Here is a 14,853-nt window from a genome sequence, read left to right as displayed (position 1 = left end):
GGGGGTAAGTAGATTAGTAAGTTACTTTGCAGTAAGATACCATCTTATCTTGAACTCCAACCCCCCTCCCCCCTCCCCCCTCCCACGCCTCCCCCATCCCCACCCCATTCCCTAGTTGATGAGTAAGCCATATATATACAATATTGTACTAGGAACTTCGTTCGCATTTCCAAAGAAAGGCAACGCTTCCAAGAACTCGAACTTTTCCACGCCTATGTTTTTCAGTTTCAGGAACTCGAAATCAATGCTATCTTGAGTGCCGGGGATAAAATAAGTAACATATATTAGTTATTTAATGTAGCAATTTCATCCTGTAATAATTGGATCGTTACTCTGCATTTATCACAAATTACAGCACAGGATCATCGAAATAGTTTTACCTAGAACTATGTAAGACTGAGCTATTTACTGATGCAATCATGAATTCCAAAACGCCTTGCTGGCCATCAATCTTTCAATTCATCATATTTTTATCTTTACAGTTTCAAACCCACTATGCAGGTAAGGTTTAGATATTCTGAATTCTTTTATATTTACTCTAAATTTTAAGTTTTTCATGTGATCGAATACCGTTGTAGGGGATGCTGATTAAATACTGCGGATGACTTTGCTTTTGTCTTTAAATTGTTTTCTGGCAAATTAGTGTTATTCAAATCTGTTTTTGTATCAGCGATCGTATAAAATGTTAAATGTGTTCTTTAATTAACTATATTGCTATCTTCCCATTCCAATAGTATTAACTAATAGTACTAACAGTATACTAAATTAGAACCTGAATTAGTGACATGGACTTTCCTTTATTTCCTTGTTCCCAATCGCCTCTCAACTATATATTTAAACAATTAGGTTATATATTTAACTATAATGTTCACGTGACAGAATAAATAACACAGTACATAATATTGTGGGTTTTTCTTGGTGTTGTAAGATGTATTGTGTTCTGGGCTAGGGATTTTTGTATTGCAGGGTATTGTTTAGCTCCAAAGTCATTGTTCTCGGTTATTGCTTTATCGTATTCATCGTGTCTTGCAACATCAAGAAAGAACCAATATTGTTATTTAAGGTTAAAAACTTTTGAATGTATTTTAAATCAGCCGAAAGAGAAATCGAGAAATCCTGTCAGTCAAAAAGAAAGTCAACTTGATGATTGTTTTCACCTTTGTATTTCACTTTTTGATTGGTTAAAATGAAAAGAGACCAGGACCGCGGCAAGGTGGAGGGGGATGGGGGGGGGGGGGGGGGGGGGACTGGCGGGCCTATAGCCGTACCACCCTGTACAGATAGAAGAATTTTAAGGAATTTTTTAAAAAGGTATCATATCGCCGTTGATCTTTGTAGATCGCTTCTTGCTCCGCAGACGGGATGTTATGATATCATTGGATGGGAAGATATGGATATGAGTTGAGGGATTTAAGCTTCTTTTAATTCTTCTTTCATTTATTACTATTCCCATTGTAGGTAATCTTTGGATAGATAGTCCAAATCAGCGTATGTTTGCAAGAGAGGGGTCAGACATAAGTCTAACGTGGCGATATAAGCTGTCACTAAACAGGAAACCAATGGAGATTCTCTTTGGCACGTGGGAGGATCCTGGTTATATAAAGACCAAATTACTTATAGCTATGCCTTCTGAATCTCAACATTATGTCCAAGTGAGTCCGCCATATTGTTCTTGTTTATCTGTTGTGTTGTGTCGTCTGATCAGTGTTTCTGTAGGATATTTCAGAATTTAGTCTTCAATACTTTGCTTGTTTCATTATTTGAGGGTAAACTACAATTCACTCATGAATTTGTATCTATTTTTACTATTTATTCCTTTATGGCATAAATTAGATTACCAAAGGAAGAATTAAGTTTGAAGGCAACTTGTCAAGCAATGGAGCAGCAATCATAACTATGCATAACGTTACACTACAAGATAACAAAGAATTTGGGTTTGAGATTTTTATTGGACTTTGTTGCTCTCCATTAAAGGACTATTTCTCATTAGTAGTTTACAGTAAGTTATTTTTTACATATTTTAGAAGCATTAACCCTAAAAGTATAATTCCTAGGGAATTCGAAGGATCCAACGAATTGAATCGTGCTACCTGAGATTAGTGTGTACTATAAATAGTAGAGGGAGACAAGGCGCTGGGTCAAGATCACGTGATGGTACGGTTTCAAGTTTGCTGGGTATCCTAACCAGCCCTGAGTCTACTAACTATGCTGTAGATGCTTTCACATCTCATCGTGGAGCCTGCTTTAGTTAAAAAACTAACTTTAACAAATGTATTTAATTTATTTACCGATTTATCTTTGTTAGCTAATGCAAATTACGAAATTTAATCCATCAACAGCACTTCCTCTAAATCCAGTTATTTTGCAAAACAACATTACCAATGGTTCTTTGTATTTATTATGGCAACCCCCAAAACAGCAAGTGCTGCGTTATCCAATCACACAGTACACAATATGGATCAGGAAAAACCATTCACTGTGGAGAACACTAAATACCTCTTCGACAAAGCACATTGTACAACTGTGGGGAGTGGGGGCATATGATTTCGGAGTCACTGCTTGGAATCGCTGGGGTCAGAGTATGCTTAAAGTAAATCATACTGCAACTGTTTTAGCAGACGTCACTCCAACCACTGCTGTTGTAGATACATCCACGCGCACAGAGAAAGTACGAAATATTATCACAGGTGAGTTAAGTGTTGCAAGAGGAGCATGGATCCATTAGAACATGTCAATATCCCCGTCAATATCACAGACTTGAGAAGGTTCAAAAATAGTTCATCTTTAGTAAAAAGGAACAATCTTCACTTTAAAGTTTCGTGCACTCAAACTTCATTCACCTGCTGCTTCTCAGATATATTAATTATGGTTACAATAAATATCGGTCAACTTTGTTGTTGTCGATGTTGCTAAATCGTCAATTTTTGGATAAAAGATTCCTGTTGTTTCAAAGTTGGCCCAGCTTCTTAACTGATTTCATCATACAATCAACTGTAAATTATTAAGACCAGTTGCAATGATTATTTCGAACTAGGAAGTCATCTACCTAGTTAGAATTTTGTTATATCCTAGGGCTTTTCTGACCAACAATGACATCATTTCTTATTACGTTTTTCTTAAAGTGCAACCAGCTTCATCAGCAGATTCCACAGTAGTCACAGTACAAGGTGGTGCTCGTGATCCCAGTAGGAGTCCCCCAAGGAACTATATATTGCCAAAGTTTATGATATACATTATAATTTCAACTGCTGTTGCTTTTGTCTTCGCCTTTTTAATTTGTCTTGCCATCGTGCTAGTCTATAACAAATCCAAAACAAAAGGTTTGTGCCAAATATCATATTTATTTATTTATTTCAAGAAGATTATAGAATATTTATTCATTTCAAGAAGATGTACGGGGCTAATGCTGAGGAACTTTTATACATCTTTTAAGTAAAATCTTAAGATCTGCTTGCATTGTTTGTATATATTTTTTGTTCTTAACTTTGTTACGCCCATTTCCTAAACAAATGTACCCTGCATTATGTTATTGAGAATATTTAATCATATTACCAATTATTATATATTTAGAAGTTAATTTGTACTTGTTCTCAATATATCTTTTGTTTTTTATAGGAAAATATTATGAAAGAAAGGCCAGGTAAAGTCTGTTGTAGCGCTATAGCCTGGCTTTGCATTCATGGCTTTGGGATTTGTTATTTTATATAAAATAGCTGAAAGTTGACCTTTTCCTTTGCAGGAAAGATGACGAGTCAGTAGACGATGTCGTCATTGATTCAGTTAAGGTAAAACAGCAGTACCTCATGGATGTAGCAACCGGGAGTTGAAACGTTCTTGTGAATAAACTGTTCCAAGAGAGAATTTCAAAATGGGAAAGCACGGCGCACGTTTTAGACGGAGAGATCGATTCTTATATAATTTTCAACTTTTATGTTTAGGAAGACCAAGACTCGAACAACTTCATTGTTTTAAATGAGGAAATCGATAACGAAAGAGAACACTTCAAAATGTTTCCCTGTACTCTTCATAAAAGCACTCGGGTATTTCCCATGCAGACATTTGGACATCAATTGCATAATGCTGGAGCTCATTCTGTGTCGACTCATTGTCAGTCGAATAGTTCTAATAAACAGTCAACGGTTTCTAAAGACGTTGATGTTATTTCTTTTGGTGATGAAGGCAATGTACATCAATACCAACACATCGATGGGGAAGAGGCTCCGGAACTTCCACCACGAAGTCTTCCAATGACAAAGAGAACTAGGAGTTCTTGTAAAATGAATAAAAGAAAACAAAGCCTGTGTCTCGTAGGTAGCAGCAAGACGGACGTCTTAGAAGAGAAAATAAGAGCCAAAGGCCCGTGCAATGGAAAACGCAGAAAGGATTCTTATAATAGAGAAAGTGTTTTGTCATGGTCAAAAAGCAGTTCCGAGTGCACAGACTTTACGGCACCGAACAACTTAAAGCGAATCGTATCATCAGAAAACAAAATGTCAGGTGACAACAAAGGCGTTTTGGAATCTAGTTATCCATACCGCAAGCCCAGCAAGATCAAGAAAGAATATTTATTCACAAGGCAATTAGAAAGTCAAAGGCATGACTGCCCTGTCTATGACAATAACGAAGACAATAGAGAAGGAGAATATACATGCATGTATTCAAACTTGGAAAATCCGAAAACCGATTGGGAAGTGTGCCCAAAGGATATAAAGTTATTCCGTAGAATTGGGGCTGGATCGTTTGGTCAGGTTTGGAAGGGATCGCTTAAGGGAAAAGCAGTTGCTGTGAAATTACTGAATGGTAAAGAAACTATTCTGAATTTTTTCTACTGATATATATGCAATAAAAGAATAACGAGCTAAATACGCAACCAATTGAACCATCAAACGACCAACCTATCTATCAACTAATCAACACACGGACAGACAGCAGGCAGGCATACAAACACATAATTAAGCAAGGAAACGGGAGTGAAAAAAGTGAAAGGATAAATGAAAGAACAAGAGAGCAAATGAATAAGTCAAGCATGATCAATATCAATGCAATGACACCCATGGTAATTAAGTAAGAGACTGCTAGTCTTTCCAACAACTCAACGGGGTCATAACTATCCTTCACTAGGAATCGAATTCATTTTTGCAATTCGAAAATGAGAAGAGAACGTAGCTACAAGATCTATTAAAATATACATTTTCCTCATCTACAGAAAAGGCATCTCCCTCAGACAAGCAAGACTTATTATCCGAACTTGAGGTGATGAAGACTTTAAAACCACACCCAAATGTCGTAAGACTCAAAGGTTGCTTAAGTAAGGGAACAGTCACCTGTAATGGCAAAACGTTCAGTAAGTATCCAACCCGAACAAATAGTTGATAATATAGATTTAGAAGAAAACTAGACCGGCAAAACTAGTTTGAGCTTCTAGTTTGAGGGTGATTATTGTCTAATTGTTTTTTCAAAAACCACAGAACCTCCCCTCGTGTTCCTCGAGCTGGTTACGTATGGAGACCTTCTGGGTTACCTGCGAAAAAGTCGAGGTGAAGACGACACCTATTACGTAAATAAAGGCTTGAAGAACCCTAAGAAAGTAGATCCTCAGCATCTTTTTAGTTTTGCCCTCGACGTAGCAAAAGGGATGGCTTTTCTAGCAGAGAACAAGGTAACCTGGCGTGGCTAGTCCAATGAACCTCATACATTTAGCCCCTTTGTATGCTTTGAGAGATACGTCTAGCTATTGATTGTTTCGTAGATTGTCCATCGGGATCTTGCTGCAAGGAACGTTTTAATTGGTGACAGACTGAGGTGCAAAATTACTGATTTTGGCATGGCAAGAGCACTTAGTGATGACGACATATATACAAAAAGATCGAACGTGAGTACTGATAAAATGCTACAGTTATGGTTTGCCTTACGGCATCTATTTTCGCACGCAATGTTTCCGCAAGAAAAGAGATTTTTATTATTTATTAAGAGAAATTTATTCATTTATTCATTCTTTCGTTCGTTCGTTCGTCTGTTCGTTCGTTCGTTTGTTTGTTTGTTTATTTATTTTCATTCGTTTATGGTACCTATTTCAAAAAGGTTCAAGGTCCTGTAGTACACCAGGGAACGTTTAGCGATATATAGGTACAAAATCGTACGACCACGTTTTCTTTCGATGTACATTGAATTGTGTAAAGGAAAACGAAAACAAAAAAGAAACATTTACATCGTGGGAGATTACATTAAAAGTATGTGCTATATATATTGGTCTTTTTACTTGTACTTTTAGGGCTTGTTTCCTGTAAAATGGATGGCTCTTGAATCTCTATTGTACCAAAAGTACACAACATACAGCGATGTGTGAGTAAAACGATTGATTATTAAAATATATCATTTATATCAGATGCCGTACTTTAGGATACACTGAGAGTGACTACGGTGACGACAGCATTCTCCACAAAACACATTTCCCCACAAAACACATATCAGTATACTGTATATAATGCATAATTTAGAATGCGCTAACATATGGCGAAGGTTACTGGTTTCGCACGCCTAAATTGGCCGAAAAAGAGTGGGGTGCCAAAGCGTTTTCCAACAAAACACATAGCAATGTAATACATAATCTATAATGCGGATAAGGATCAATAAGTTCAATGTCAACTAACAGCACCTTATGCATACTAAAGACACCAGTCTTTTTGGTCTTTGTTGATTTAAAGTTAAAATGAAGCGTAATGATACTTTTAGTATTTTTCTTCTTTTTTAGCTGGAGCTATGGAATAGTTTTGTACGAAATATTTACATTAGGTAAACGGTTTTAATTTCATTATTAAAACTCTAATGATTTGATTTAATTTTGACAAAGAAGACTATTAATGACATGCATGTATGTGACCTTGATCATTGCAGGTGGTCAGCCATACTCTGGAATGGCTGGAATAGAAGTCATAGAAATGGTCAAAGGTGGAAAACGACTACCAAAGCCTCCACACGTTTATACCAAACTGTGAGTACCTTTCTTGGCTGCTACGTTCAATAGACCCTTTTCGAGTTCCAAATTACCGCTGTGTTTCTTGATTACAGACTCATTTGATCAGGCTAAGCCTGGATTTTGTAAAGAATATTCCGGTGTTCCAGGCAAGGTCCGTCGAGTTTCAAAGTGTTCGTATTGTTTAAGTTGTGCATTCTTTACTTTACTGTTGGTATTTGCGAGTAATTAGACACTGATTCGAGGCTTAGCCTGAGCAAATGAGTCTGTAATCAAGAAACACAGCGGTAATTTGGAACCCGAAAAGGGTCTATACTGGAACCATACAGGTGCAAAAATGGGTTCACGGTTTTGTTTATAGAATCTTCTAGACCCCTTGCAGTACGTCGGAATGTAGCTCAAATCGGAAGACATAACAATAGGTTTTCAATTCTCAGAAGATTAAAATTAGTTTGGGTTGTCCTTCAAATAATGTCATATTCAAGGGGTCTGTTCTGGGCTGTACTGCTTTCCCGTGCACTTCAGATCGTTTCCCTTGGTTATCATTCCTGTAAAAGGATATGTACGCATATGTTGCATAACGTCAATTAGCAATAATATTAATCATATCTGCTTTTTTTATTGTAAAACTAAGCACAAGAAAACGTAATACGTATTCCTGCCTAAACGCGACTGAGATTGGCGTGGTAATTATAACGTAATATAACAGCAAAAGTACAATCAAAAATATTTAAATATTTTTATTTTCTCTTTCGTATTTAATAACATGCTGCTCAAATATTTGGATCACATGTAAGAGGCCTAAGAGCGAGTTGCCCTTGGAAAATTCTTTTTGATAATCTTGGGCTGTTTTAAATCGATTATTATCAGATATTCCCTGATGCTACAGTGTTGGGCAAAAGATCCTTGCAATCGTCCGGATTTTCCAACGTTATGTGAGCTTTTAGGAGCATTAGCCAAAGATCATCAGGTACGTATGGTTTGTCTCTTGGAACTCTGACAAAAATTGTTTTATAGGATTAATTTCAGTAATTATAAAATTTCTATGGAACTGTTTTATTTATCTTGTTTAACAGAAATACCTAAATCTAAAGGAATACGACCAACGACTCTACGTCAACGTTCCTACCGTCAATGAAGAAATGAGTGATTAATTAGCCATCTAGGTACTACCGTCTTCATAGTTATGCAGTGGGACGCCTTTCCATACAGAAAAAAGTACTAGTCATTTAATCATATCTAGGCTATAAGCCGGCCTCCAAACGCTTTCTTTATTAATCAAATCCCCAAAGCTTGATATCGGAGACCCGATCGTGATAACAAGATCAACCAATGAAAGACCCTGCAGCCAGAGAGGCAAACAGCTAATTGTGAATTCCATTACAATATGAGTGCTCCAGTTATTTAAACTATAATCCTAATGTAAGTCTAATGTATTTTTATATATCTAGTTAATGGTGAGCAAGAACTCCAGAAGGAAATCTATATAGGCAGAAGGAGTAGATGTGTGTTTACATCACATTAGAGTATATAATCTGCATTTTTATTCAAATATTTCAATTCCAAAATAAAAAGTCAAACCACATGAATAAATTTCCTCTTAGCTTAACTGTCTTCATAGAACATATTCCTGAGAGCTAATCACTATAGATACGCAGTATAGAAAGTACTTATGAGAGCTAGCGCTCATGGAAAAGGGGGAGGGGAAACATAATGTCACGAGAGAGAAGTGGGGAGTGATACTTCCCTACGGACACATAGATTTCCTCCCGAGTCGGTCTGTCTTCTGTTAAGGTTTTATTCGGCTTTTTTGTACAATGTTTGTTTAGGCTTCTTCTGCTTCTTCTGCTTATAGCTCTGAACTAAGACTAAGACTAACTAAACACTGTGCTTCATGCACTTAAATAAGTGTTGGTCAGATTGAGGAGATGACGTCAAGCAGAAGCTCGATTGGCATCTCCCACAGTCGTTTCCATTGGCTAGCTAAATGTAACACCGCGGTCAAATGTCTGCGCATGCGTAGCACCATGCTAAGGCGCGCCATATTTTTATTTGTAAACATTAGTATATTGTAGGACGGATGAGTTCAAAGTCGATTTATAAGAAATTCCCTGGATATTTAAGCTCAATATTTTCCGTATATACTCTCTGTCATATCCTCAAACTATTCTCGGTTTACACTTTTTTATTCGTTTTACATTTTGAGAAAAACGCAATGAAAGTTTCCTCTTTCGTGGTTATAGTAGTAATCACTACGAGTGTCAGCTTTGTGTGTAGCTACGGTTGTGAAAAAGCACCAAAAAGTCGGTCCCATAAAGATAACTGTTCTACAGAAAGCCTTAATAAGGTAAACTCGAAGTTAGCAAGGGCTGGACAAATTCCAGAAAATTCTAGTCTGACGAAGGCACAAAAATGAGATAGAAAAGGAAGACAATCGCTGCTCTTTTCCTTGCGACCAGCATTCTACAACTTTAGTCCCGATACCTTAAAGAATTTTTCTGCAATTGATGAGCATGGGAAAGGAAAAAATAAACCAGGAACTATGTGGTGTACGAAGTGTAGAAAAGTCGTAGTTAATAGTTAACTGATTCAGTTTTCCCTGACGATGGATTTGTAACCCGAAAGCTCGGAGCAGGAATATAAAACTAAAAAACGTGGATGGAACAAAAAATTAGTAAATTCTATATTTGTAAGGACCTTGTAGTGAAGTGTTCTTTTTGTTTAGAATATTCCAATGCTGTTATATGAAGGAGGCAGTCTGATGGCCATGCTTGTCATTTTTGAAGCAGAGTACCCTGGTGGTAATTGTTACAATGTCTTATAAATGATGCATCATAGCAGGGTACTCTCATTCAAAAATGACAAGCATGGCCATCAGAAATGATCTGATTTCACTACTGTTTTTTATTAACTATGGTTTTTACTGGTGTTCAATTTTCTTTAAAAAGAAAATTCTTTTGAGAATCTTGTGGAAGCATTTCAACTTCCATTGTACCACCACAATGATGAAGAAGATTACACACTGTACAACCCTACTTTGATGAAAGACTTTGTCGATGAACATTCTCCTGGACTATTTGACATGATCCCAAATTCTATAATAAAACCTGAAACCAGCAAAGAAAGATGGTACCTTCAAGAACACAGAACTGTTGTTTTTCTCCATATCATTGCTTACTTCAGGTAGTAAATATTACTTTACATTTTTTTCATGTCTAAAATATTCCTTTTACAATGAAGTGTTCAATTTCAATTTTACTATTATTTTAATAGATTTTATTTTAATTTTTTTTTTCTTTTTTTTTTTTTTTTTTAAATATATTAATCTTATATTAATTTTATCAGTCCTAGTTTTTTTTCTATTTGTCTGTTTACAGAAACATTCCTTTATGATGCTCTTACTTGATGATTTTCACAATATCTATACCATTAGATTACCAGACACCAGCCTCAAACTGTCTCTTGCCACCCACATGGTCTCCTCTCTTTTAGAAATCCAACCTACTATTCCAGCTATTTGCCTATGTCTACACCTAATATAGTCATAAATGGTATATCTAGAAAATGTGTTTGCACATGTATCATAGGGACTGTTTTGAGCAAACTTTAAAGAAACATTGTCCTCACTGCTCTCAGCCACTCATGAACAAATTGGATAAACTGACAAATTCTTTTAACACATCTCTTCCATTGCCTACAAGTACATCTAACAGTATCAATAATATAAGTAATAATGAGGAAAATGAAACAGTCCAGATAAAGTTCCAGATATAAACAGTCATGGCCCTGACTATTATGAATCCACAGATTGGAAGAACCATGTTGAAACAATTTTAAATACATTTTCTGTCCCTCAACCTTCAAGAAGCTCAAATTCAAGTGCAAACTCTTCTGGCTCTCTATCTGGCCAAGGAACTCATCATGCCCATGTATTATCTATTTCAACTCAATATGGAAAGTTCTGGTTATTTGAAAAGCAGATATCACAGTCCACACTTAATGGAAGGAATGGCTTAACAGCATGCACTTTCATCAATATCATTCTTTCAAAGTGTTATATAGCAAACAGAATGGTTTTACCAATCCCTGACCAAACAATGTCAATATTGTGGCAAATGGTAATCACATCCTGTATCGGACAGGGCAACAACATACATGATCAAGTTACTGGTGGGCGCCCAATTCACTTTTCTGTATCTGAGGCAGTGATATACATCTGTCTAATCATTCATTTCAAGGAATTACTGTTGATGATTCTTTTGATGTGGATTTTATTAATACAAATCCAGCTGTCCCACAGTCTTCACTGTCATTCTTTTTGCAAAGACTTGTCAAGAACCCAATATAGCAGCCATCATTATCATCAATGGCTAAGTGTCTGTGTGTTTAATTGGCAAGGCAAATAACATTCTTCTCATGGACAGTCATCTTCATGGCAACTAATTTATGGAGCATTGGTTGGTAAGACCACCCTGCAAGATTTAGATGGATTTTTGATAAATGCAAAACAATTTATAAGCAATATATAAACGATATATTACATGTGTACATAAACTTTTTTTTAAGAAATAATCATATCCATACAAAATCCATCGACATTGATATTACATAATAATAATAATAATAACTTTATTAACGTGTCTTTCTTTCTAGCTTACAATTAAGAAACTCATTGGAGACACCTATCTAACCCTAATAAAAACCCTTAAAATCCATAGTTAATTGTTAGTTATTTCCTATTTACATTCCCACCCCAACACCATCTATTCCACCCCCCTCCCCCCCCACTCTACCCTCTCCCCTCCAATATCCCTAGTACAACTGGTATGTTATACATGAATTATATGTGTAGATAATAAAATAATAGCTGTGTACCACAGGTTTGCACCCCAGCCAAATCAGATGCCCCACGTCTATCCAGACACTGAAACTACTATCAGGACATTTGAGTTCACTGGAATGGAAAACTGCAGCACACTGCATTACCCATAAAAATTGAATTATTCAATAGAACAAGTAGAGACATGAATTAATTTAGACACAAAAAGCAGTCTTTACACTCCTGAGCAGAGATATAGTCATGGCCAAGTCCAACTTCCTTTCTTGATTTCTAATATATTAATTGATTCAGCCATTTTGAGCGATTTATCAAGCTTTGACCAAATGAAACGACCTATATATGCCTTATACTGTGCTTCCCATGTGTTATAGTGTTAAATCTTGGTATTGAGAAGTCATCTGAATTTCTAAGGTTATACCTACACTCATTGCCATGGAAAAGGTTTGATAAAGTTTTGATATCTTTACAGTTTTAGTAAAGTTCTTGTTTGTAATTGTAAATTTATTGCTTCGTGGAGTGCTTAATTAAGAATACTTTCTATGGATTCAGTGCTGGCTCTGCAGCCTTTAAAAAGTCAAGTAAACAATCATATGTATTTGACTTCAATTTAAAAATTTTTGACAAGTATTTTCATTGACTGACGCTTCTTAGCACATAAAGGCTTAAGATAGTATATCATGTCCCAGCGGTACATATCTGCACTGTAGTACGATCGATCAATCCTATAAAATAAAGCATCAACTCACCTTCGGCAATCTTATATAAGATCATTTTCCTTCGGATTTTCTGGTTTCCTTCAAAAAATCAATAGGAATATCCTCTGCTGCGGACATTTTGTGTAATTCACTTATCTTCCACGACATAAAAGGGAAGAAAATCACAAAACAACGTATGCAACAGGGCTGCAATCCGAAAAGATCGAAGAAAACAGTTTACTCATCCAGAAAAACATGTAAGATTATCCGCCATTTTGATTCTAGACCTTCACGCATACGCAGACGTTTGACCGCGGTGTTGCTAAATGTAAGCATAATAATAATCTAGTTCCCAATCCCCTAGGAGAAATTTGAACTAGTATAAATTTACAATATTTATCTTATAAGAAAACGTCTCGCAACTTAACAGTCGCTAGACTACATAATTTTCTAGCAGCTATTGAAATAAGATTTGGAGGTTATTCGAAATAAACAGATATTTGTCTGCTACAAAGTGGGGTTCCCAGTAATTTAATATTCAGTAGGATTGGGACAATCACCTCCCAATCGCTACTTAAAAATAACTAATTCTAATCTTAGAAATATAGTCGCAAATCCTTTCGCTGCTTCTTTCTATCTACCGAAATGTCAATCAGCATCTACCGCGATTTTACATTATCATTGACATTTCGGTTTCCCAAACTTGATTTAATTAAAAACATCTTCTTGTTGTTTTCCGATTCCCATCTTGTTCCTATGCTCTCTTTTCGGCCATCCAATCCAGATGTCCTTTTGCAAGACTCTCTGGCGTTCACTGAGCCACAAAAAGGTTTTTTCCTCTATTTATGAATTAATTATCGTTGATTCCTTCTTTACAATAAGAACCTTGATGAGGAAATCATGTCATGATATTTCTCATGCTGTGTTTTGGTTCTTTATTATTTATTATTATTTTCAACTTTGAAGCAATACATGTCTCGTTTCTAAAAATATCTATAAGTTTACTGCTGGTAATTTCTTTATGATTGCATTTACTTAAATCAATAACCTCAGGATCAGCAAAAAAAGTATTCTATGCCTTGAGCTACGACTTCTCACTTAAATCACCCAAATCCTAATACTTCCTTTATTTTACAGTCATACTAGGAAAACCGTGAACACCTAAAAGATGTCTGGAATGCATGGTAAGTATCGTGTTTTGACCAATCGCATGCGAGAATGAAATCATTCCTAATTAACTGTCGCATGTGATTGGTCGGAATACGATGTTTAGCATATTCCAGACAAATTTGGTTCATGGTTCTTTTTAGTTTGGCTGTAACATGCGGGATGTGATCAGTCTTGTGCTATTGAGCTAAGGTTGAGGACCAACAGATCTAGATTTTCGACAGACAAAACAATTCCTTCTCAACTCAGTACGAAATGATTCATTTCTAAAAGAGAATAAAATGGGATTTAAACAAGAATTAAACCCGAGAAAAATGATTCCGAAAGTTTTGGAAAAGATATATCGATTGACGTACGGTATGTTGTCCCTAAGACTTGTGACAATTACAATTAAGACTAAAGGAAGAATAAAAAATAGAACATTAGTGAACATAATGAGTGCAATCCTACGTGCTACGCGGTTTTCTCTTTGTAGTTGTACGGTCTTCTGGTTAGTCTTTCGGAAATCCAAATACAAATAAGCATATGAGGACATTGCAAGGATATACAGCACGACTCCAATACCTCCAACATATTTAAGTACATCTATATTGTTAGTGTTTTGTAACGGGATGCACATGCTGTCTGTTTTATTCGAGAATTTCGGGGAAATCATGAAACTGACCGCCAGTGAAATTGACAAACCCCAGACAATTACCATGGCAATACAACACATTCCCTTAGTGATTCTGATGTGTGGTCTCATGCAGTATACAACAGCTAAGTACCTTTCTAATGTCATTATGAACGACATTAAAGGGCTTGAAATTTGTCCAACAAGGAAGAAAAGACCAACGACTTTGCAGTACTGTGTGAAAGCAGAGTATTGAGTAGCATCCATGATTTGTCTTGTCCAGGCAATAATGATCATATAAATGCTGATGAAAAGGTCTCCTACAGCAATATTAGCCACAAGAACATGCGGTACAGACTCTCACAGAACTCTGCTTCTTAAAGTTGTCATAATAACAAACAGATTTAAAACCAAAGCAAAAATCCCTTCTACCAAAGTCATGATATGAATTCGTCCGATCGCGTTCCAGCAATACGATGTTTCCAAATTTCTAACGAAATACCATGAGTTTTGTTCCTTTATATGAGAAAAATGACGTTTAGGGATTGATTCTATAGCTACACGA

At 36.1% G+C, this 14,853-nt stretch overlaps 2 protein-coding genes across 2 annotated transcripts; one reads left to right on the top strand and one right to left on the bottom strand.

The window, feature by feature from the left end:
• The first annotated feature begins 246 nt into the window (after positions 1–246).
• On the top strand, positions 247–9,632 carry LOC116294221 (uncharacterized). The gene is made up of 16 exons (XM_089040495.1): positions 247–501; positions 1,459–1,652; positions 1,834–1,999; positions 2,340–2,687; positions 3,123–3,320; positions 3,616–3,640; positions 3,740–3,785; positions 3,939–4,800; positions 5,207–5,344; positions 5,469–5,659; positions 5,750–5,872; positions 6,272–6,342; positions 6,752–6,792; positions 6,895–6,991; positions 7,844–7,943; positions 8,050–9,632. Exons 1-16 carry the CDS (start codon positions 420–422, stop codon positions 8,125–8,127), a joined length of 2,760 nt encoding a protein of 919 aa, XP_088896621.1. The 5' UTR covers positions 247–419; the 3' UTR covers positions 8,128–9,632.
• A 3,822-nt stretch (positions 9,633–13,454) lies between these two features.
• Positions 13,455–14,585, bottom strand: LOC148905556 (relaxin receptor 2-like). The gene has a single exon (XM_089040501.1). It carries the CDS (start codon positions 14,583–14,585, stop codon positions 13,863–13,865), a length of 723 nt encoding a protein of 240 aa, XP_088896627.1. The 3' UTR covers positions 13,455–13,862.
• Between the last annotated feature and the right edge of the window lie 268 nt (positions 14,586–14,853).

The sequence above is a fragment of the Actinia tenebrosa genome, unplaced genomic scaffold (genome assembly GCF_029948245.1).
Source record: "Actinia tenebrosa isolate PJP-AT-01 unplaced genomic scaffold, QUT_ActTen_1.0 PGA_scaffold7__59_contigs__length_16204524, whole genome shotgun sequence".
Taxonomy (NCBI): domain Eukaryota; kingdom Metazoa; phylum Cnidaria; class Anthozoa; order Actiniaria; family Actiniidae; genus Actinia; species Actinia tenebrosa.
Note: the sequence above shows the minus strand (reverse complement) of the source record. Positions and strands in the feature narration are given on the sequence as shown.

What these genes read in the sequence shown, in the direction of transcription:
- LOC116294221 (XM_089040495.1), top strand. Translation starts at nt 420, where the DNA reads ATGAATTCCAAAACGCCTTGCTGGCCATCAATCTTTCAATTCATCATA. An exon ending in TTTCTCATTAGTAGTTTACA is followed by an intron (nt 2,000 to 2,339) that starts GTAAGTTATTTT and finishes ATCCATCAACAG; the next exon opens with CACTTCCTCTAAATCCAGTT. An exon ending in CCACACGTTTATACCAAACT is followed by an intron (nt 6,992 to 7,843) that starts GTGAGTACCTTT and finishes GATTATTATCAG; the next exon opens with ATATTCCCTGATGCTACAGT.
- LOC148905556 (XM_089040501.1), bottom strand. Translation starts at nt 14,585, where the DNA reads ATGATCATTATTGCCTGGACAAGACAAATCATGGATGCTACTCAATAC.